A 20,898-nucleotide genomic window follows, 5' to 3' on the forward strand; every position below is an offset into this window, starting at 1 on the left:
AATCAGCCTTTTCTTACCGGAGTACTTCCAAGTGGCCACGCCGAGGGAATTAACGCGGAAGGGGCAGAAAGGAGGGACAGAGAAAGGGCCGAGAACATAGCCTTTATTAAGTTCCTTGGACAGGAGTTCAGACACGACAGAAGGTTCGGCCAGGGCAGACTGCAGGTTCCTAGCCACGTACGAGTCAGAGAGGGGGGACAGGACACCAACCCTAAACCCCTGAGAGAGACCAGTGAGCAAAAAATCAACAAACACAGAGTCAGGATGGGCAGAGAGATACATTTATGACAAAACGGATACATTAATAGGCGTGGACGGGTGAGACGCTAGAATTTCTTTGCAGAAACCACCTTTCCTCCCCGCGGCGGCCTTACGCGACGGGGGCAGACGGACTTTGGATGAGGGTCCTTGCACTGGCTACAGACATGGGAGAAAAGACAGTTAGTATGGGAGCAGACGCCCTCGTTAAAATTGTTGCAGATAGCGAGCCCGTTAAAGTAGGAAACGGGCCGCCCCTGCCTATCGAGAGGAGCCCTTACGCCGTCACCCCGGGCAGTGGCCGGAACGGAAGGTGCGCTGAAGACTGTCTGAGGACACAGACTGGCCGAGTGGCCGTGGGAGCTACAAATATTGCAGCTGAGCGATCGCTGACCGCTGAAGTGCCTGACCAGCAGCTCCGTGTCGACGACGGACCAGTCTAAACGGGAATTGTAGAGGGAAATGTAGGAAGCAGACTTTGTGGAGAACGAGTTGTGATATTGATAGAACAGGGCACCCCCATAACGCTGATTAAAATCGGCCATCATGGCGAGATACGTGTCCAGTTCCAGTCGGCGATCAGGGAAGGCACTGCAGAGGACATCGCGGTACATGCCGAAGGCAATCACAAAGTCACAGAACGACAGGCTCTTTGAAAGCCTCGGGTCGGAATTTTTGAGGATGACTGAGACGTCACCGCAATCGACGAGCTGACGGTCGACAGCGGGAGATGGCAATAACAAGGAAGCGAGATTAACGTCTTTACCTTGAATGATGTTCTGCCGGAGTTGCGGAGAGATGGAGACCGCAGAGGGAGCAACGAAGCAGGAGCGGGACCCGACGGACCAGCCGCAACGGGGACAGCGGGACTGCCGATGGCATTGTGTGCGAGAAGCACGAGGTCACCCTTCCGCAGGCCGGCGTCGAAGGGAATCCCCGCCTCCGTCAACGCCGCCGCGATATCGACAGCGGAGAAACGGGCCCAGTCGGACTTGGCCTGGATCGACCTGACGCTCCTCCTGGGCTGGGTTGGAGGAACGACGTCCTCGTCCGAGTCAGACGACTCGATTTGGAGCAGAGGAGAACCGACAGACATGGTCCGTGAGTTCGGCCCCTAGATTGGCAAGGTAAGGTTGAAACTTCGTGATTCGTTCAGAGCAACAAAGACGACTGCAATAGGACGTCAAGGTCAGCGTACTGAGAAGTAGAAGCAGTGTTAGGTGGTACATATTTAAAGAGCCCGCTGAATTCCTATAGGCTAGCGCTGATTAAATGAGTGAATGATCAGATTGCGGGGCTTTCCCGAAAGTAGGCAGTTAAGATTGGCTCCGTGTAAGCATGGGAGGAGTAAGGCTACACTACGAGTCTTCCTAGTAGAACATTCGCTGAAGCTATCATTTCTGGGTCTCCAACATTTCAATTCTTTTTGCCAGACAGGTGTCAATTAGGGCAAAGGTGCCCTTCAACATTTGGGGACCAAGGCCATGAGTGGCCAGGCCATAATTTTCCCAATTGGCCTCCATGGTGGTCAGGAGGTGTCCCAGCGTCTTCCTGCAAATGTATAGTAAATGTTATAGTTTGGTGAGGCATTGATTTTCATGACAACAATGAGAAATAATGCAATTATTCAAATGATGTCAAATGATAATGCAATAAGTCAAATGATGACTGTACACAAGTACCTGCAGTTTTCAGTTTTCGCTATGGCCTCATGTAAGCCATCACCCTCCTCCAGACAGGACTGGCTGATTGTGGTGATGGGCAGGAACTTTGCTGCCAGGAAGTTCAGATCCTCTGAAAGGGTCACACATTCCTCTACAAAAATACAATTGCATATTTACATTTAGAGAAATGGAAAGAGGAACTTTAATGACAAATATGTCTCGATACACAATCTGATCTTTTATCTGCTCTTTGCTGCTGGTATTAATCTGCTGGTTACAACGAAAACTACTTTTAGTTTTGATTTGCAGCCTGCACACATTTGTACTCCTACAACTGGTTTAATACAACTAAGGGAAGGGTTCCCTCAAAGCCAAAGGCAAGTCTATCAAGAGTTCAGCAACAGTTTGAATCTATGTGCACCTGAATAATATATTTTAGCATTAAAGCAACACCAAAGACTTTTTTGTACCTTAAAATAATGTTTCCAAAATTGTTTCAGTAATTCATCAACTTGTAAAAGGGTGAACGGCACTTCTGAATTCGCTTTGCGGCCCTCTATCGGCTATAACCGCACTATGTAAGTTTGCCAGATCGGGTAGCGAATCTGTAGCCTAGAAATCTAGACGCACCCTAGCGGCAGCAAATTACATTTGCTTCCAGGGCTAGCGGATCTGTAGTTCGATGGAATGAGACATAAGAAACTACAAATTTGCCTTGCATCTGATGATACATCGTACTTACATCGTACTTTCATAAATCGTGCAACATATTCTACCTCGTCTGTGGACATCGTTATTTGCAAAGCCGGTGCTGGGTAAACAAATAGCGTGCGTGCGACAGAGGGAAAGTTCTTTGATGTTGCTTTAATTACAGTGTAGTAGACTACAGTAAATCAGTAAATAGAATTACCCTTACTTTCTCTCATCTTCTTAACCTCTAAACCTCACAGTTACCTTCACACAACTTGCTGACACTTGTTGACAGCTTGATTCGTGGTCCTGGCTTGACCTCTGACTTGTGCAACTTGGCCATGAGCACCTCTTTTTGGCTCTTGCCTTTCCTTAAGTAGGCCACCAGAGCATTGGATGAATAGCACTCTGGTGACCCACACCTTCTAAACAGTTCCTCCCTAGTCACTGTATATCTGCAATATCTCTGTATTCCCAGCTTTGGCCCAGTATATCTAGGTGGAAGCTCATATTCGAGGTGGCATTAACAAATGGCGATCAAATGACTGTATGTTACTGGACAAATGTATAGTCAATCAGCTTAAGGCTACCCACACCCTTTTCTGTGATTGGACCTATCTGAGGCAAAGATTTGAACTTCCATTCCATCCCTGCTTGCAGATCAAAATCAAATACCATGCTTGGGGGGAGAGAGGCGCAATGTGTAGACCTGTGTAGACAGTTATTGTTTGGAACTATTTATTCATTAGAAATAATTATGTAAATGTATGAAATATTGACATACAAAATTACCTTTTGGCCTTGGTCCCATCAGATATTCGGAGAACACTCTCCACTTCGAATAATACTATAGAAGTGAAAAAATATTGTTGTTAATTTAATGTGACCTCATTTCATGCCCAAAACTATGCTGACCATAATACAGTATCTTCCTACCTTGTTCCCCCTCTGTGGCCGCTGATTCTAGGCCACCATCTAATGTATTTAAGACAAATCAGAGAACAGCATTCAGGGAACAGTTTCAAAGATCTCTGTATGTGTGTGTGTGCATTTGTAGATTGTGTGTGTGTGTGTGTGCTTGTGTGTGCTTGCGTGTGTTTGTGTGCATGTGTGCGCATTTGTGTGCGTGCATGTGTTCACATGTGTTGCGTATGTGCGTGTCTGTTCTCTGTATATTTTTTACCTGCACACGCGTGTTCTCCAACAGGTTGATCTGTCAAGACATAAATGAAACAAATGCATACTGGAAAGATCTTCGGGTGGGCTGTGTGTTTGTACAGTTTTTACCTAAAAGACAGTGTTTACTGATCCCTGTACTGTATGTGTGTTGTGAATGAGTGAGTTGTGAGTGAATGACTCGAATGTTGACCATAAATACAGTATCTTCCTACCTTGTTCCCCCTCTGCGGCCGCTGATTCTTGTGCCAGGCCACCATCTAATGTATTTAAGACAAAGCAGAGAACAGCATTAAGGGAACAAACCGTTTCAAAGATCTCTGTATGTGTGTGTGGGTGCATTTGTAGATAGGTGTGTGTGTGTGTGTGTACCTAGGCTAATCAAGACCAGAATAAGTGTAAGCTAATTAAGTGTCATTTGGAACATAAACGTAATGTTGTATTTATTGGTGAAATTGTTATTCTGGTATAGTTACTCATGAACAGGGATGATCTTGTAACTTACAAAATAAATCTCAGAACTAAAAAGTTTTACCTGCAACTTCTTCCTCTGTGGTGTCTGCTTCTGTTGATACATAAATAGAAACAATTATATTGTGTGTATGTCACTTAATATTAATTTCTGTACAAACCAAGACGACGGATTCCTAAAGAAATGCAAGCACCCACACCGGTGTATCTAAATTATCTATGTACCAAAAATGACAGTTTACCGTGACTCGAAGAGCTGTAAATGGTGTTGTAAGGCTGCGTGTACAAATCTGCTTGGAGCTCCAGTGGAATTTTGAATTGCGACGAGAATCTCGGGCTAACCATTCATGTGCCGTGTGAAAGGGTGGAAGTAAAGCAGACAAGCACCTACCCATCTGAGTGTTGGTGCCCTTTTCCACGACAACAACCTCATCCGCGTTGTCCACCTGGACAACGTCACAGTCATCTAGCAGCAAAAAGGAGAATAGGCACATACTGTATATCTGGTAAAGGCCATGGGATGATTATTATCTAGCCAGTAGCCATGGATGAGACAGATATAGTACAGCCAGTAAGCCCTGAACTCAGATCATGGATTGAAAATGGGTTGAGAGGTTTAACTGATAACTTACAAGCACAAAGAAAACACAGGCCCTTCTTTTGCAGGCACATAGTGTGGAAATGCCCACTACAGGTACCACCACATTTGACCTTAAAACACAATTATGTCAGAATCAAGTTTAGACGATAACAATAAGAGTTACAATTTATCTGAAAATTGCTTATCCAAAGCAAACTAAAATGATTGCATTTACAAGGGGCGTTTGGTATCATCAGGTCCATATCTCTGTTGTCATTATAAAAATTCCTCTCAAACATAGTCTGAACTACTTTCAAGCACTCATTAAATGCATTTCCTTTCTGCACTGATTTCTAAAAGCATAATCTAGCCAAAGCCAAAGTAAGCACAGTATGTTATCAAACATTGTATACCCCTTTGCCATGCAGCAGCTTAACACAAGAACCACATCGCTTGGTGTGATCTGTGGGATACAAGTACTTGAATGAATCTTTGATATGCCTCATTGAGCAAACTGTGACTGTAAATTGACATGAAAAGGAGAATCTTTGCAAAAGTACCCAACAAGACATTAATACTTACCTAGTGCTGCCAAAAGCTCTTGTGTCAATTGCTGTCTTTTTGTGAAAAGACAGCAGTCCCTGAAGGGGGAGACACAAAGGTGGCATTCTGCAAACTGTTAATGTGAAGTGAAGCATCATGATTTGATAATTCACATACTTAAATACATTTAAATGACATGGAAAAATTATTCTATATCTGAAATGTTACCATGATGGTGAAAACACCACAGGACACGCTGTCCATTTGCTTTGCATGTTTAAAGGACTTAATAGTCCAAGGTCCAGTTGTCTGCCTAGCCTCTGCAAATAGGCAGAGGAAAAGCTCAGGTTAACAACAATGTAAAAAAAATATTTGGAAGCATTGCAAAGCATTGCATTCTCTCTACACCAGAGATGACCAAGAAACAATATGTGGCATAAGTTACCCTAGTTGTTCTTAGACATGAAGGCCAATTGGGCCGGTGCTTATGTCCGGTTTCCATGGTGCTAAGCGGACAAGAGCCGTACACTCCCCCAGCGTAGGTAACTCCCAGCAGAAGGTGGTACCCATGTTACAGCTGGGTGGACTGAGTCTTGGCACGACGTGCAACATCAAGTCAACATCTGGGACTCAAACCAGCAATCCTATGATTCCTTGCCTCTCCCCTTAGACCACTGAGCTACCCGCTCAGCATAAGTTTCCCTAACTTACCCCCAATTGTCTTTGATTGCGGACATCTTATCCGTAGACTCACCCAAGGAATCGGCATATGTAATGACCTTGGAGGTTAGGTCACAATGCTACAAAAGGGAAACAGTAACTGTAGTGATTTGAAGCACAAAAACCAGGACAGAGACAGAGCATTGGTAAAGTTTGTAAACAGGGACAGAGACTGGAACTATGTTTGGAACCTGGAGTGGTGGAACAGGTTTGAGAGAAATTACATGTAATGACTCTCCTTGACCACTGGAGGAGAAGACGATCATAACTTGATTATCCCAATGCAGAATTATCAGAGAACTTAACAAACAATAAAACATTACTTACATTGTAAGCACTATGTGTGCATGTTTACTTACAACAAAGGTCCAGTGGTTACCATTCTCCAAATAGGGCCCCATGATATCCCTACTGCTGTGCAGAATGTTATTCTGGGGAGATGGGGTAATAGAAAAATATACAGTAGGTCTTGTCTTGTCAAGATTATGATTGTTAGAGTTCCAAGTCTTGGTTAAAGAGGCTTATTATCAGAGCACAACTGTCCACATAAGTAGAGGGCTTCCCAGTATTCTTAGGTAACATATACAGGCTACCAGCATGAAGCAGGCTTGAGTGAGGTTGTGTATAAATTGCATCCAGTCTAGTGTGTTGGTCAATAAATTAATCATACCTTCACAAAGTAGGTGCTCCTGGCCCTTTTTGTGCCGTCCAATATATTAGTCATTACATGTGATGTCAGGACACATTTTTGATCATGCTTAAATAAAAGACAACATTTGTGAATAAAGCAGGTGTGGATTTACAATGCTAGACACAGTACGTTTTGGTTAAGTCCAAGATTTGATCTCAACATGACGTGGTAAAAAGTATGCATATCACATTACCTTCCCTTTCAGATAAAAAATGGCATCCATGATCTACAGACAAGAAATGTTGATATTAGAAAAAAGAAATTGACAACTAAAAGATGAGTTTTGGTTCCTTACTTGGAGAGGATGCACTCCTACAGTGGGCACTGGGACATCATAACTTGCAGTAGGCTAACATTGTATGTATGTATGCAAGTGTGTATGCATAATGTGCATGCATGTATGTATATATATGCAGGCATCAGACATTCCTTTGATATAACATTCAAACCTCATCAGAGATGCAGTGTTGATTATAAATGGACCGGAAACTTGCAAGGCTCAAGGGAAATTGCCCCACATCCCCTAGGTAGAAGTTTCCTGGAAGGGCCTCATTTTTTACCCATTTCTCAATTTCTGTAGGAGGGAAAGGCAGCATTATCTGTCTGTCACACATTAACTTTTAACATTAACTTTTTTTTTTTTACAAAATCAACAAACCAACAATAATAATAATAAAAAAACTCACCACTCATCATTCCAACAAAATTGGAGATACTATGAGAAGAAATAAAGGTTAAACAAACACCCTAGGTTAAATATATAAGGACTGTCAATCTATGCAAATATCCCATTATCTGTCAGAAGAGCTAAAATCCTCACAGAAATTACAAGTAGGTTACTCTGCCCTAAGACAAGGATTAATATTACTTCAGCCCTGGGACCAGCAGAAAGACTGAACTGCCCTCGGACAAATTATGAATTAGGTTACTCTGCCCTGAGAGCAGGAGAATATTACTTCAGCCCTGGGACCAGGAGAGAGCGTGAACTGCCCTCAGACAAATTATGATTTAGGTTACTCTGCTGCGAGCTTACTTCAGGCTAGTCCGGTGAACATGTATAAGCCTACATTGTGTCATAAATCATTTTAGCATGTCCAAAACACGTTGCCCCGTGTTAACAGACACCACATAGCCATTTTCATTTTAGATCTATAATTCTCTAACTTTAAAATGGCCAAGCTTAGCCTAACGTTAGCTGCTACAGCTTCTTGAAATAACATTAAGGCTAGCTCAGCCCGCAGCCTGCTAGGTTTGAATGAAGGTGCACAGTTGCACACACGAAAACAACTTACTATCAATTTTACTGTGAATTTAGCACTTGTATTTCACACTTTTATTTCACAAGAAAATTAACTTACCTTCCCAATGATTCGTATAGCTAAGCGAGAATTGCGACTATGAAAATAAACAGCAACAACCGCTTGATTCTTTCGCTAAACCTCAAATTAGTTAGGCCCGCCTCTCCTCTGTTTTGATTGGTTGCCTGATTAAACCAATCCCATTAGTTTCTGCCCTCAGAACATCTTTCAGTAAGCAAAACTCCCATCTGCAGTTGGGCAGACTAGCCCTGGCAGCAAATGTAATAGGGTGCGTCTAGATTTCTAGGCTAACTAAAAAGGCCTATTCTGGTGTGTTCTTCTGTTCCAAATGGCTGAAGTGTTAGGCCCACATAGGAAAATGTAAAGTCAACTAAGCTACCTGATACACCTTTAAAATAGCAAGGTGACCACTAAAACTAATTAAAACAAACAAAATAAATAGGCTACTTTAAGGGCGTAGCCAGAAATTAAAAAGGTGTGCCTGTGAGATCTTTCGGTGGCATCAACCCAGTACAAGTGAGGGGCGCATATGACAGGTGGAACGCAAATGAACTGTAAATGTAAACACTATGGGCTACTGTATATCAGTGCTCTCAAAATGAACGTGATCGCGTAATAACAATCAAAAACCGCACGTTAAAATATGCTACTCGCAAGAATAATTCTTCAGAGGCTGCACCATATAATTCATTTTAAAACGTAAATGTAGATCAAATTAGAAAAAAATAATAATCCATGAAGCTATTTTAAGTTAGAATAAAAAAATTAGAATCCAGTGCCTATTTTAGAGATTGGTTTTATTGTAGGTCTAAATCAACACGTGAACTAGGCTTTGTTTATTGCTTAGCAAACTGTGTAACCGATTGGCGAAGTAGCCTGAGCTATTAATACTTGGGAAAATATCCTTTGAACAGACATCAGGAACCACGATCAGTGAGGAACAGGAGTTACATCCACTTACTTTACTCCTAATTTGCTGTGCAAACAGTCATTTCAGGGTCTCCGATGACGCGTCCATAATGCGCGCTGGCTGCGTTTTGAGGCTAGTGCAAGGCGGGGCTTGGATTTAAACATGTAAACAATTTCATCATAGATTGCTTTCAGCAGCTTCTGGGAAATGGAGTTGCCTTAATTTATTTAGAGAGTGAATAAACTTATGAAACAGAGAAGTATCGTCATGTAATCCATTGATTTCAACAATGTAACTGTATTCTAAATAGGCCTACCTAAAACTATTTAACTTGTAACTGTATCGGAATACAGTTACTCATAATTTGTATTCTGAATACGTAACGCCGGTACATGTATTCCGTTACTCCCCAACACTGTTGCCAAATGATCTTAGTGTTTTAAAAATGTAATTTCTGTTTCAAGAAATGAGCCAAACCAATCACCTTCTTTGGATTCAGTTAAGTTTTGGACGTGTAAACGTGTTTCTGTGGACTTATGAACTTTGTTGGACACTGCCCTCTATCTTCAGTTGCTTTAGTCTGATCTCCTGTGTGTTTGCCTTGTTTTGAATTTTGGACCTGCAAGAACTTTTCTGTTTACCTTTCAATAAATCCCCATCACCGTGAACTGAATCTCCTAGTCCTCCTTCTGTGTACCGTGACACATCAAAACACTGTCAGTGGGTGAATAAAACTACTTTCTTCCAAGAATCAGAGAGGACTGCCCACAAAAAGCATATTGAACAAACATTTTTTATATTCTGTCACATCACCTTTAGATCATAGATCAGTCTGCATGTCACTAGATAAACACAGTGCCTGTAAAAAATATTTACCCCCCCCCCCCCTTGGATATTTCCACTTTTACTACTTTTCTAAATGGAATCTTGATCAAATTAATTTGGCCTTTTTTGCAATTATTTACAAAAATCCCCTCTTTAATGTCAATGTGAAAGCAGATTTCTACAAAGTAGTGTTTGTTCATTAAAAATATATAATGCAAAATAAGCGATTGCATAAATATTCACTCCCTTCAAGTCAGCATTTAATAAATGCACATTTGGTCGCAATTAAAGCATGGAGTCTGCGTTGATAGGTCTCATAGGCTTGCACATCTTGATACTTCAATTTTACTCCATTTTTCTTGCAAAACTGCTCAACTCTGTCAGGTTGGAAGGGGATTGGGTGTGAACAGCCCTTTTCAAGTCCAGCTACGGATTTTCTGTAGGATTGAGGTCTGGGCTTTGACTAGGCCTCTCTAGAACATTCACCTTTAAACTCATTGTCTTGCTGGAAAGTAAATCTTCTCCCAAGTCATAGTTCTCTTACAGACTGAATGAGATTGTCCTCCAGGATTTCCATATCGCTTGCTGTCGAGAAGTATCCCCACAGCATGATGCTACCACCACCATGCTTCAAATTAGGGATGGTGTGTTTTTGGTGATGTGCAGTGTTTTGTGTCCGCCAAAAATAGCATCTAGTCTGATGGCCAAAAAACTCAATTTTGGTTTCATCAGACCAATGAACCTTCTTCCATTTGACCTTGGAGTCCCCCACATGTCTTGAACTTTAGTCGAGATAAACCACTCGAGAGCTTTGCCACTCACCCATAGAGCTTTGACTGGTAAAGAACTCGGGCAAAAGTTGTTGTTTCTCCCATCTCAGCTGCTGAAGCTTTTAGCTTCTTCAGAGTGGTCACAGGTGCCTTGGTGGCCTCCCCCACCATTATTCTTCTTGAACAGTCACTCTGTTTGTGGTGACAGACTGCTCTAGACAAATTTGCACATTTTTCATACATTGCTTACATACCTTCATGTATTTCCCTGAACTCCAGGGATTGTTCAGTGGCTTGATTTTTTTTTTTATTCATCCCCTCATTTAGCCTGGAGATTCCAGACCAAATCCGAAAGATTAAAGGTCTGGCCATGAATAATGTAATGGCCCAACTCGAGGGGCGGCGCCAAGCATGCATTTGAAAATCTCACTACACGCAATTGGATAACACTATGACTGTCATCTGTTTAGCTCGCCTCTGGCCCGCCTACATCGGATACACCGATGTGATAGGCTCCCCGCGATACAAGTGGCAAACGTAACATGCATCATTACTCATTGCCAGTTAGAGTTAGGGTTAGTTAGGGGTTATTCAATTGCGTCGAAGTCCAGAATCAGTCAGTAAACATTGGTCGTATTGTGTTTTCCAATTGTGTGCAGTGAGATTTTCAAATGCATGCTTGATGCCGCCCCTCGAGTTGGGCCATTACATTATTCGTGGCCAGACCCTTAATCTTTCTAGATTACCAGGGTCTGGAATCTCCAGGCTAGTTTTGAATGGAAACGCTTCCAAAACGCTTGCGTGTGGTGTGAAAAATAGGCGTGAGTCCTATTTCTAGCATGCACACGTTTTTGGCGCGTCTGAGACGTGCGTGTCACGCAGGCGATGTGCAAGGTCTAACATGGGAGCCGAAATAACGGACACGCCACGCAGCTGACGCGTACACGCACCCGTGTGAAACTGGCCTCAGTGAATCTGAAGTTGTTGCTGCAAGCATGCTGCCGCCTAGTTGCACAACAGAAGCCTCTCCTGTGGCAGTGAATGAAGGTACAGTACAAAATGTGAAAGTGTAGAGAGAAAGGAGGAAAGGAAGTGTGCGTGTGTGTGTGTGTGAGAGAGAGAGAGAAAGAAAGAGCGAAAGACTGAGAGAGGGCAGGAAGGGTTCAATATCACAGATTCCACAATTCCATTCATGAAATATTCATCTTTGGTATTGCAAGAAATGGACAAAAAGTTCTGGGTGATTTATAATCTCAAGAGAAATGGAAATACAGAACTGCATTCACCCACAGTGCCTAAAGAAAAGTATAGTCTCGGAGAAGATAAGGCCCCTCACTTTGAAACTCAAGCAGGTGCAAAGTGTTATTATTATGAATTCATCTATCAGCCTCTTCTCTCTAGCATCACTTCTTACCTGCCCATTTAAATGGCTATACTTAAAAAGTCTGACTGAAGAAAAGGTAATGGAATCTGATAAATATATCACACCCCAATTTCACATCAATTGTGTTGAGTCAAGATAGCTGTTTATTATGATCGTTATTATTGTCATCACTATTATTAGTACTAGAAGTAGTATTTCAAGAGGTTATTTCAAAGACTTAGAAACTGAACTAAAGGTGAAGGTGGGAAAGAGAGTGAAATGAGAGAGAGAAATGCTGAAAGGATAAAAAAAAAAAGCCGTAGCAGAGAGGTTGGTGCTGTCCATGGTCCTGAAGCACGTACGTTGCTGCCTTTTCACAAGATCCTCCAGATGCTTGGTGTGTTTGTTAGTTCACTGTAGTAACAGTATGGGCTTCCCCTGGGGATTGGAGAAGTCTGAACATTCTGTGTAAGTAGAGATGCTTAAGAACAGCTGCACTGGAGATCTACTGTCTAATGTATTCATCTTCAAATACAGGCTTTTTTACAGTCTGTAACATAATTGTATCAAGTCTGAACTCTACACACAATTCACAAGTTGTGTCCTCCCTTTCTCTTATTTTCGCCCATGTGACCTATACTGTACATCGTATTGTGTTTAATTCATAACTAGACCTATAAACCCTGACATGTTCATACATGGTAATTTATTTTTTTTTTGCACAGTAATCTTCTGTCTAAAAACACCAAGGTCAGTTGATTGTAGGTGGAACCCCGCCAACACTGCCTGTTCAGTATTAGTGTTGAAGACTCCCTCGGCCCCCAGACTCCTGCAGAGCAGCAGGTCGCTGTTGACTCCTCAGTTCACCACGCCGACGAGGGCTGAGAGCACCAAGATCACACAGACTCTGTTTAACCTCAGGATTAGGACAGAATCCCTGGAAATGAGTGATTAGCCAGAGAGATAGAGAAAGGGAGAGAAAGAAAAAAGAATGTGAAACGGTGTGGGAAAGAGAAAGTATGTGGGTGTGAGAGAGCGCAAGCAAGCCAGGGTGGTAAAACAGTGGTGAGTTAAATGCTATTTGGTATAAGTGATGTCATTGTCTTGTTAAAGAACTGTTTCTGGGAGAGAGTGTAAGAGACTTGGTGGGAAGGGGGAAAGTACCAAGAGAACAACGTGCAGTGTAAAAAAAAAACTAGAGTGCATTTCTGAGGAACTGCGAAGTGTGCTTGCTCTGGTGCGGTTCACCAATGGGAGCAAACACTGAAATATGGTGTGTTGAACTCGACTTGATCCAAGGATTCCAACAGTACCTTATTTTTCAACATTGCCATTTTTCAGCCTACGGGTCAAAGGCATTAACACACATCCAAAACGCTTTTGCTAGTTGCTGTGCCCCCTAGACGTCAGGGCACCAAAATGTATGTGTTCTCACAATGGAGTGTGAGTCCCTGTACCAAGTTTTGTTATAAGTATATAATTATAAGTATATACTCTTTTGATCCCGTGAGGGAAATTTGGTCTCTGCATTTATCCCAATCCGTGAATTAGTGAAACACACACAGCACACAGTGAACACACAGTGAGGTGAAGCACACACTAACCCGGAGCAGTGAGCTGCCTGCTACAGCGGCACTCGGGGAGCAGTGAGGGGTGTGGGCATGGGAGAGCAGTGCAACTCTTCGGTTACAAGCCCAAACCCCTAACCAGTAGGCCACGGCTGCCCCCTTTGGCCACGGCCCCTTGATTTGCTACATGAAAGTGATATGAACTCACTTCCTGTTTGGCAGCTTCGTGACTGATTTCGATTGGCTGTGATAGGTAAATGATTTTGAAAATCAAAAATTATTTCAGTAACCTGAAGATGGTCTGAAGATCAAGTATGCCAAGTTTCGTGAAGATCGGACAAAATTTGCGACCTGTGAAAATTTAGTTTCCAAAATTTGGCCGATACCCATTCTGGAGGAAATTGACGTAATAGGGTGCGTTTAACTTGGCTTGATCCAATGATTCCAGCAGTATGTCGTTTTCCGAAATTGGGCATACGGGTCAAAAGTTACATGCATTACCGCAATGTCCAAAACGGCAAAACCTACTTCCTGTTTTGCTTGGCTGTGACGAGCGAACACTTTTGTGAGGCTTGGTCTGTAGATCATGGACATCAAGTTTTGTGAAGATTGGTCACAATTTGTGCTTTCTATTAAATCCAATATGGCGAAAGAATGACAAGGGTCAGTGACAGCATCTTCATTTTCCACACTACACCGGTTCCGGCCGGACGTTCCAGAGTTGGACGGGTGGTGACATTTCAAAAGGTTTAGGAGCAGAAGCTGCCCAAAAAAGTGGTCTTACGGGAATAATAAGAAAACTTGAAGGTGCTATAAGCAATGTAATAATTTACATACAGCTAATATCACCTCATCACCCGCTAGCTGCCTGTGCCCCAAATATACTGTAAAAAAAAAAAACGCTGTCAGCCTAGGCTTTAAAAAACGGCCACAAAACAACTTGGGCAAACCTTGCCCATGAACACATAACAAACTGATGAGATGTGCGTTTGGGAGAGTTTCAATTGCACGGGAGGGAGGGGGAGAGAGTAGCTAGCTAGCTCTCTGTTTAGTTTAAACGTCAACAGAAGTGACGTCACCATGCATCGCTTATAGCACCTTTAAGAAGAAGCACACTAATTAAGTTTGACAAAAAGATAAGTGAGTGACAAGGTAAAGTTTGTTTTGAAAGGTAAGTGAGTGACAGAGACACATATGCACATACTTGCATGCACACACACACATACACACACACACACACAGGCGTCGACACACACTTTGCACACTGTAGTAAGACGTTCTGTTCTCTTCCTTTTTTATACTTATAAATGCCTTTTTTATACTTATAAATGCCAAAAGATATGCTTTGCAAAAATGTCTTTTTTTTTTTGTTCGCAATGCCAAATTAAGCTGCTAAATATTAAATAGGGAGAGAGTGAACAGGTGAGAGAAATATCAAAAGGATTGTTATTGTTGTGCTGCTGGCGTGCTGGTTTTCAGGCCCACTCCCTGCCTCTCGGCCCTCTCCTGCATGTGGAGAGGGGAGATTAACAGCACACATCTGGCGTGATCTTGACCAGTGTGTGACTCTTCTCATGTGCGCCAGGTGTGAGAGAGGATTATCGGGGTCACCGACATGCCAGCAGGAGCTGTAGCCGAGCCATTGGAACGGCGTTATTTAGTTCACTGTTCAAGGTTACAAGAGCTGCCTCGTATCTGTGTGTTGTTCTGTGTGTTATTTGTGTGTAAGTGTGTTTCTCTCTCTCTTATGCTGTATATGTGTGTGTGTGTGTGCGTGTGCGTGTGTATGTGTGGGAATGGATGGGTGTACTGTATCTTCATGGTAGTTGCAAGTCTCTATCACTGATAATGATCATCCACACAAGGTGACCTGGCACATACAGCAGTTCCAATACAGAGATACTGATGGGCTGCCACACAGTATGTTCCTGGTCCCGGTGCCTGGTTGATGATCCTTCACAAAGATACTCTGATCTCACCTGTTAGACATCAGCCAGGGGTTAATAGAGGATGTAGCACTGAGTGCTTGAATATCTGGAGTCCAAGTAAGCTACACAGTTGGGAATGGGAGTTATGATGTATGAATGAACTAGTGAACAGGCTCTCACAGTTGAGTGTTAGCCATGGGATTAATAAACCTCCAAAAGTCCAAATCTGTGTTGAGGACAAAGAGGAGGGAAAGCATTCTTGAAGGCAGAAAATGCCTGCATTACGTTTATATGACTCAATTTTACCTGTTTTATGACTCAATTTCCGCCACTGTCAATTTCTCCATCTTATGCCAGCAAGTCATCCAGTTTATTATCCTATTCAAAAAATTGAAATTTCAATTTGTCAACCAATGTTCACTTTTAACTGATTTCAACCACTTGATTGCAGTTCTAAGGAATGCTACTTCTCTCCTCTCTCTTACTCTCTTCTTCCTCCTCTAGTCTCTGTCATTCTCACCCTCAATGAGAAGACAAAGATCCAAGACACAGAAAAAACACGAACCGCATACAACATGGCTACGAAACCTCCCCCACCCCTCAGCCATCCCCAGCCCCACCCGCCTGAACTTCCTCCAGTGGGCCCAAACACCAATCTTCCCGTTCAGTACCAACAGCACCAATGTCATCCAACTTGTCACTGACACCCACAACCCCCACAGAGAAATCCCTCTCTCTCCACTGTTCGCGCATCTGTCAAAGCCCCACAGCCAACTCCAGGCTGCCTGCGCAGGCAGGAGGGCTGCTTGCTCGGAGATTCAGTAGCAGAGGCTTTGCTACTATTTTTACAGCCAGCCAAAGCCACCACTCACAGTCTTAGAATGATTTTAAGAGCTGTATCAGTTTTATTTATGGACAATTCTGTATATTTAGCCAACAGTTTAATTGTGCGCAGTTGTCTGTCATGTCAGAACTGTCTAATCTGACACCACACTATAGGCTTATTCAGTCAGAGTTGCTTTCATTGGACCTGTTGTATTTACTGTAAAGCAGTAGTAAGCCGTTTTGGTCTGAGACTAGCCTGCTAACGCCCTGAAAGACATGCCAAAACATTCAAAATGTCGGCAACAGCCCAGTTGGCATTTATTATCACAAAGCTTGTTAATATGCTAACTGATGCCGTTTGGTGATATAGTTGGCATTGCCATGCAATAAAATGTGTCTAACTTTTTGAGGGCTGTTCAGTCCCACAACACAGAACTATATAGTGCATACTGTATACTTACAGGCTAGCAGGAGCGACACCTTAGACACCTAAGGACAGCTTTGCTTTAAAGAGCAAGCAGGCTTTATGCCCACAAGGCTTTGAACAATCACCCTCTAGCTGGAACAGTGAGTGTATGTTCTTGGTGCACTGCTTGCACTGGAGAGGCAATGACACCAATCAAACTTCCACAAAGGCTTCAACCTCGCACCGACTCCCAAATAGACTGATCAAAAAGGTGAATGAAACCTTCCCGTTTCTAAAAAGTGGCTTTCTGTAAATGTGCCTGCTAAATTATTTTGTATTTGTTTTATTTTATGGCAATGTATTTGTTTTATTGTTGCGCTGGTCATGTTGATTGTCTGGTCTACGGAGAAGCAAGGAGTAAGAATTTAATTGTTTTTGGTACACTGTACAGTACCTGATACTCTGCTTTCAAATGAGGAATAGCAGATATGCTTCATACAGACACAGTGAAGAAAAAGAGATAAACATAAACACAGACATAATTACTGGATGGTAGTTGACAAGTTTGATGGATTTGTACATAAAGGATTGAGAGAAGCTTAATCACACATACTGTACGTGTCATTAGTCCTGGCATGGCTTACTCCTTCTCTCCCTTACTAACCTGCTTCACAGGGTTAGTGTCTTAACACTTCAAAAAGCACCCTTCAATCTCATGCCCATACACACACACACGCACACGCACACACACACACATTCATGAAACACAAGAGACCATGAGAACCTCTTTTTTCCTTCTTGTATTTCACACTCACGAGCTGGTGCTCCCACTGGAGTTACAAACTCTTCAAAAATAGCCTGCTGTTTCTGTGAGGAGAGGCTCAGTGTGCTGGATTCAACAGCATGAAACGCAGGCAGAACACATAGTGGAGGCATACTTCTACTCGTACACATCTGCTCAAACGTGCAGCATTGTGTTCCACTTCACAGACGACTCGAGTACGCTGACACGAGGGTGGGGGGGGTGGGGTTGAGGGGGGCAGTAGTAGGGGGGAGAGAGAGATGCTAATATGTATTTATCTTTCCTTTCTTTGTTTTTTCTTTCTCCATTGTGTCTTAGTGTGTGTGTGTGTGTGTGTTGGGGGGGTGGAGTGTGCGGGTGGGTGTGTATGTGTGTGTGAGTGTGTGTATGTGCTGTAATGTTCTTTTACTTTTGTTATTCTCCATAGTCCATGTCAGTTGTTGTTATTATTACTATTAATTGCTAATTCTTTTGATGTAACTACTATTGGCAACATTGTAATACTTACAGTCATGCCAATAAAGTTCATTGAATTGAATTGAATTGAATTGAATTGAATTGAATTGAGAGCCCAGCTTGACAAGTATGGCAGAGTGAGAATGTTTGTTTGACAGACAGATATGAAATGATGCCATCACAATGGTGCCACAAAATTGCATCATCACAAATATGTTGGTAGAATGTTGCCAACTAAAGGTTTCATTTGCATTTCCATCTGAGATGGACATCATGGCTTCAGAGAGTTGGGCTACTTTTTAAGAGCTGGTTTAATAAATGGTGGGATTACTTTCTGAAGCCAGGATTTCACAGAATTTCACAATATTCACAGAAGAGTTGTTAAGTTCCCTGTGCTACAGGTAGAGGATTTACCACAGTGGCCAATCAACAGCCGAGGGCATCCTATGCAAGTTTTTTACCTTAATATAACAGCTTCAAAATCATGTTGATGGTAAACTAACTTCTAACAGGGAGAATTGCGCACCTAGCATAGCTGACATCTCCCGAGAATCGTGAAACATTACCTGTAGATATGGCTCTTTTGAGATTGTCATCGCCTGTTACTAGTCCTTCAGCTCCAAAACAAATGCACATGTACCAGCGTCTGGGGGGAAGGACTTAAGCCATGAGAATGATTTAAAAACGGCAAGGTAAATAAATTATAAATACTCATACTCTAAGCAAAGCTAATTTTCCCAGCCCAGTTGTCCCAAAGAAAGATCCAGAACAAACATCAACAAACTAGCAAGTGCTTATGCCTCCTTGATGGGAAGCAAGGCTGTAGCAGCCTAATTATCACATGAAATGGGGAAAACAACAAACTAAAGCAGCAAACAAATCAACAACACCTTCGCAACAAGCAGGCTTTGCTAGCAAGTGCCTATGCCCTGTTGATGCAAGCTCTAGGTAAAGCTAATAGCCCAGTTGCCCGGAGAAAGAACCAAAGCAAGAACAAACAATATCTACAGTAATATCTACAAATTGCTAGTGCTTATGCCCCATTGATGTAACCTGACTCTCGCCAGATGAATTTCGTTCCACCTAGCTCCACTCATCCATCTGGGATCAATCCATTGAAGTGTTGCTTCAGAAGGCTGGGCCTAATCAAAAAATGCTTGCATATGATTGGATAAGCCACTTGTCTGTCATCTATTGACATGCTACTTCAACCACTTACATCGAAGCCAACCCGTGACGCTGATAACAGTCTCACAGTCGCTTCTTCGCTATGTCACATCTATGAAACTGCGTCCTGATTGGCTTTACCATAAAATCTGGTGCAGAAATCACTCTCAATGGAAGCGATCCCAGATGGATGTGAGTGAAGCTAGGCGGAGCTAAGCGGAACGAAATTCATCTGGCGAGAGTCAGGTTACCATTGATGTGGGCTTTAAGCAAAACTAGCAGCTTACTCATAATGTGACGTGTGATACTACTACAACAACAACAACAACAACAATGAACCAAAGCAGCAAACACAAAGTCACCATCAATGTATCCTCCATGCGCAACATGGCTTCACTAGAAAGTGCTTATGCCCCGTTGATGCAGGCTCTAAGCCAAGCTAGCAGCCTAATCTCTCAGAGAAAAGTCCCAAAGCAACGAGTATTACCTCCATAACACCCCTCAAGAGCATTTCACTGGTGTTTTCAAGGCCCATTTTCAACACCTCCAGAAGGTTCAAGAGTGGTGTCTGGCATCCCAGACCCACCCCCCTCCACACTCATGATGGGTTCTCCACCAACATATGCCAACAACCGTCCGCAACATAATCAGCCAAAATGCTCAACTCAAGTTGACCCCAAGTACTCTGTGAGTTCCTCAGCCATATCCATGAGCTTTCCTTTTCAGCCATCTCAGATAGCTGTAATAATGTAGGGGGTAATAATGAGCTCAAGAGACCATTTTCATGTCATTTCTAGATCTGTACAGTATAATTCTGGAATTACTTTAAAAAATAATTCACTCCTCCAAGAGTTAGCAGAAAGACAGAAACAGTGACAAGAATAAAGATGAAGGATTAACATATGATACGGTCCAGCACTGATGCCTGAAAGGCCAATAGTGCTGTAAAATGCAAATCAGTCATGATGATCTCAAGAGTGTAAGACGAAACATGACGCACCCAGCTGATACATGTAAACAAGAGACAAACAAGGAAACGTGTGATGTCTACTTGCATGAAGATATGAGGCATGAGAAATGCACATACGTTCGTATGATCGTTCTGTATCTACAGATGTACGACTTTCTGCCAGGAATAAGAATGCGTAACTTTTAGTAATATATGTATAGAGTGCATCTGTGAGATCCATTTTTAGTTCTCCTCTGATATTAATTACAGAGTGAGTCAGCCAATGGCGCTGGTTGATAATAGGTCAATTATGTTGTGCAGGAGCTGCTGTTTTCTGTCATGACCAAAACTACTTGACAAGTGAGTCACTCATCAAGATCATTCTTCTTCACCAGGGCACACTCCTATATGTGTTTGTGTGTGTGTGTGTGTGTGTGTGTGTGTGTGTGTGTGTGTTTGTGTGTGTGTGTTTGTGTTTGTGTGTGTGAGAGAGACAGTCTCAGCACCATGAAACTAACGACTCCTCCATCATCGTCACTGGCAGAGCCACAATCAGCTGGAACACAAACGCATGCCTGTCAGAATATTTCCACTACACGTTATCTTACCATTGGTGCAATTTGACAAAAAAAACAAGAGCGGAAACAGCAAACTACTTCCTGCATAAACAGAAGGGTTTGGAATTAGGGATACTGTAGTATTGGTGGTCCGGTACATTTAAGCACAGTGTGTACATGGATAGCTGTTGTGTTACACTGTACTTACATACAGAAGGATTTGGGTGAAAATTAGGAATAGGAGTGTGGTACAGTGTGCT

The 20,898-nt window shown here is 42.6% G+C and overlaps 1 protein-coding gene across 8 annotated transcripts; it reads right to left on the reverse strand.

Annotated features, from left to right (window-relative positions):
• Nucleotides 1-1,436: 1,436 nt before the first annotated feature.
• LOC121714056 lies at nt 1,437-15,084 on the reverse strand. Of its 8 annotated transcripts, none has more exons than XM_042099208.1 (19): nt 8,152-8,258; nt 7,480-7,508; nt 7,243-7,367; nt 6,987-7,019; nt 6,773-6,859; nt 6,462-6,533; nt 6,094-6,182; nt 5,611-5,702; nt 5,422-5,480; nt 5,253-5,302; nt 4,892-4,970; nt 4,651-4,725; nt 4,324-4,353; nt 4,004-4,048; nt 3,796-3,825; nt 3,549-3,587; nt 3,405-3,459; nt 1,941-2,073; nt 1,437-1,809 (listed from the first exon to the last, which is right to left on the reverse strand). In XM_042099208.1, the coding sequence occupies exons 8-18, from the start codon at nt 5,655-5,657 to the stop codon at nt 1,980-1,982; spliced, it is 603 nt and encodes a 200-aa protein (XP_041955142.1). In that variant the 5' UTR covers nt 5,658-5,702; nt 6,094-6,182; nt 6,462-6,533; nt 6,773-6,859; nt 6,987-7,019; nt 7,243-7,367; nt 7,480-7,508; nt 8,152-8,258; the 3' UTR covers nt 1,437-1,809; nt 1,941-1,979. The 8 variants fall into 8 exon arrangements, with proteins under 8 accessions (XP_041955142.1, XP_041955136.1, XP_041955139.1 ...); XM_042099202.1 differs by having other exon boundaries at nt 5,422-5,515; XM_042099205.1 differs by lacking the exon at nt 3,796-3,825 and having other exon boundaries at nt 5,422-5,515.
• Nucleotides 15,085-20,898: the final 5,814 nt, after the last annotated feature.

The sequence above is a fragment of the Alosa sapidissima genome, chromosome 7 (assembly GCF_018492685.1).
Source record: "Alosa sapidissima isolate fAloSap1 chromosome 7, fAloSap1.pri, whole genome shotgun sequence".
NCBI lineage: Eukaryota > Metazoa > Chordata > Actinopteri > Clupeiformes > Clupeidae > Alosa > Alosa sapidissima.

Bases quoted from the DNA above. Each gene is read 5' to 3' on its own strand.
- LOC121714056 (XM_042099202.1), bottom strand. From the start codon at position 6,151: ATGCCGATTCCTTGGGTGAGTCTACGGATAAGATGTCCGCAATCAAAG. The intron at 5,703-6,093 runs GTAAGTTAGGGA...GCCTATTTGCAG, and splicing joins GCAATCAAAGACAATTGGGG to AGGCTAGGCAGACAACTGGA. The intron at 5,516-5,610 runs GTAACATTTCAG...TCACATTAACAG, and splicing joins GTGGTGTTTTCACCATCATG to TTTGCAGAATGCCACCTTTG.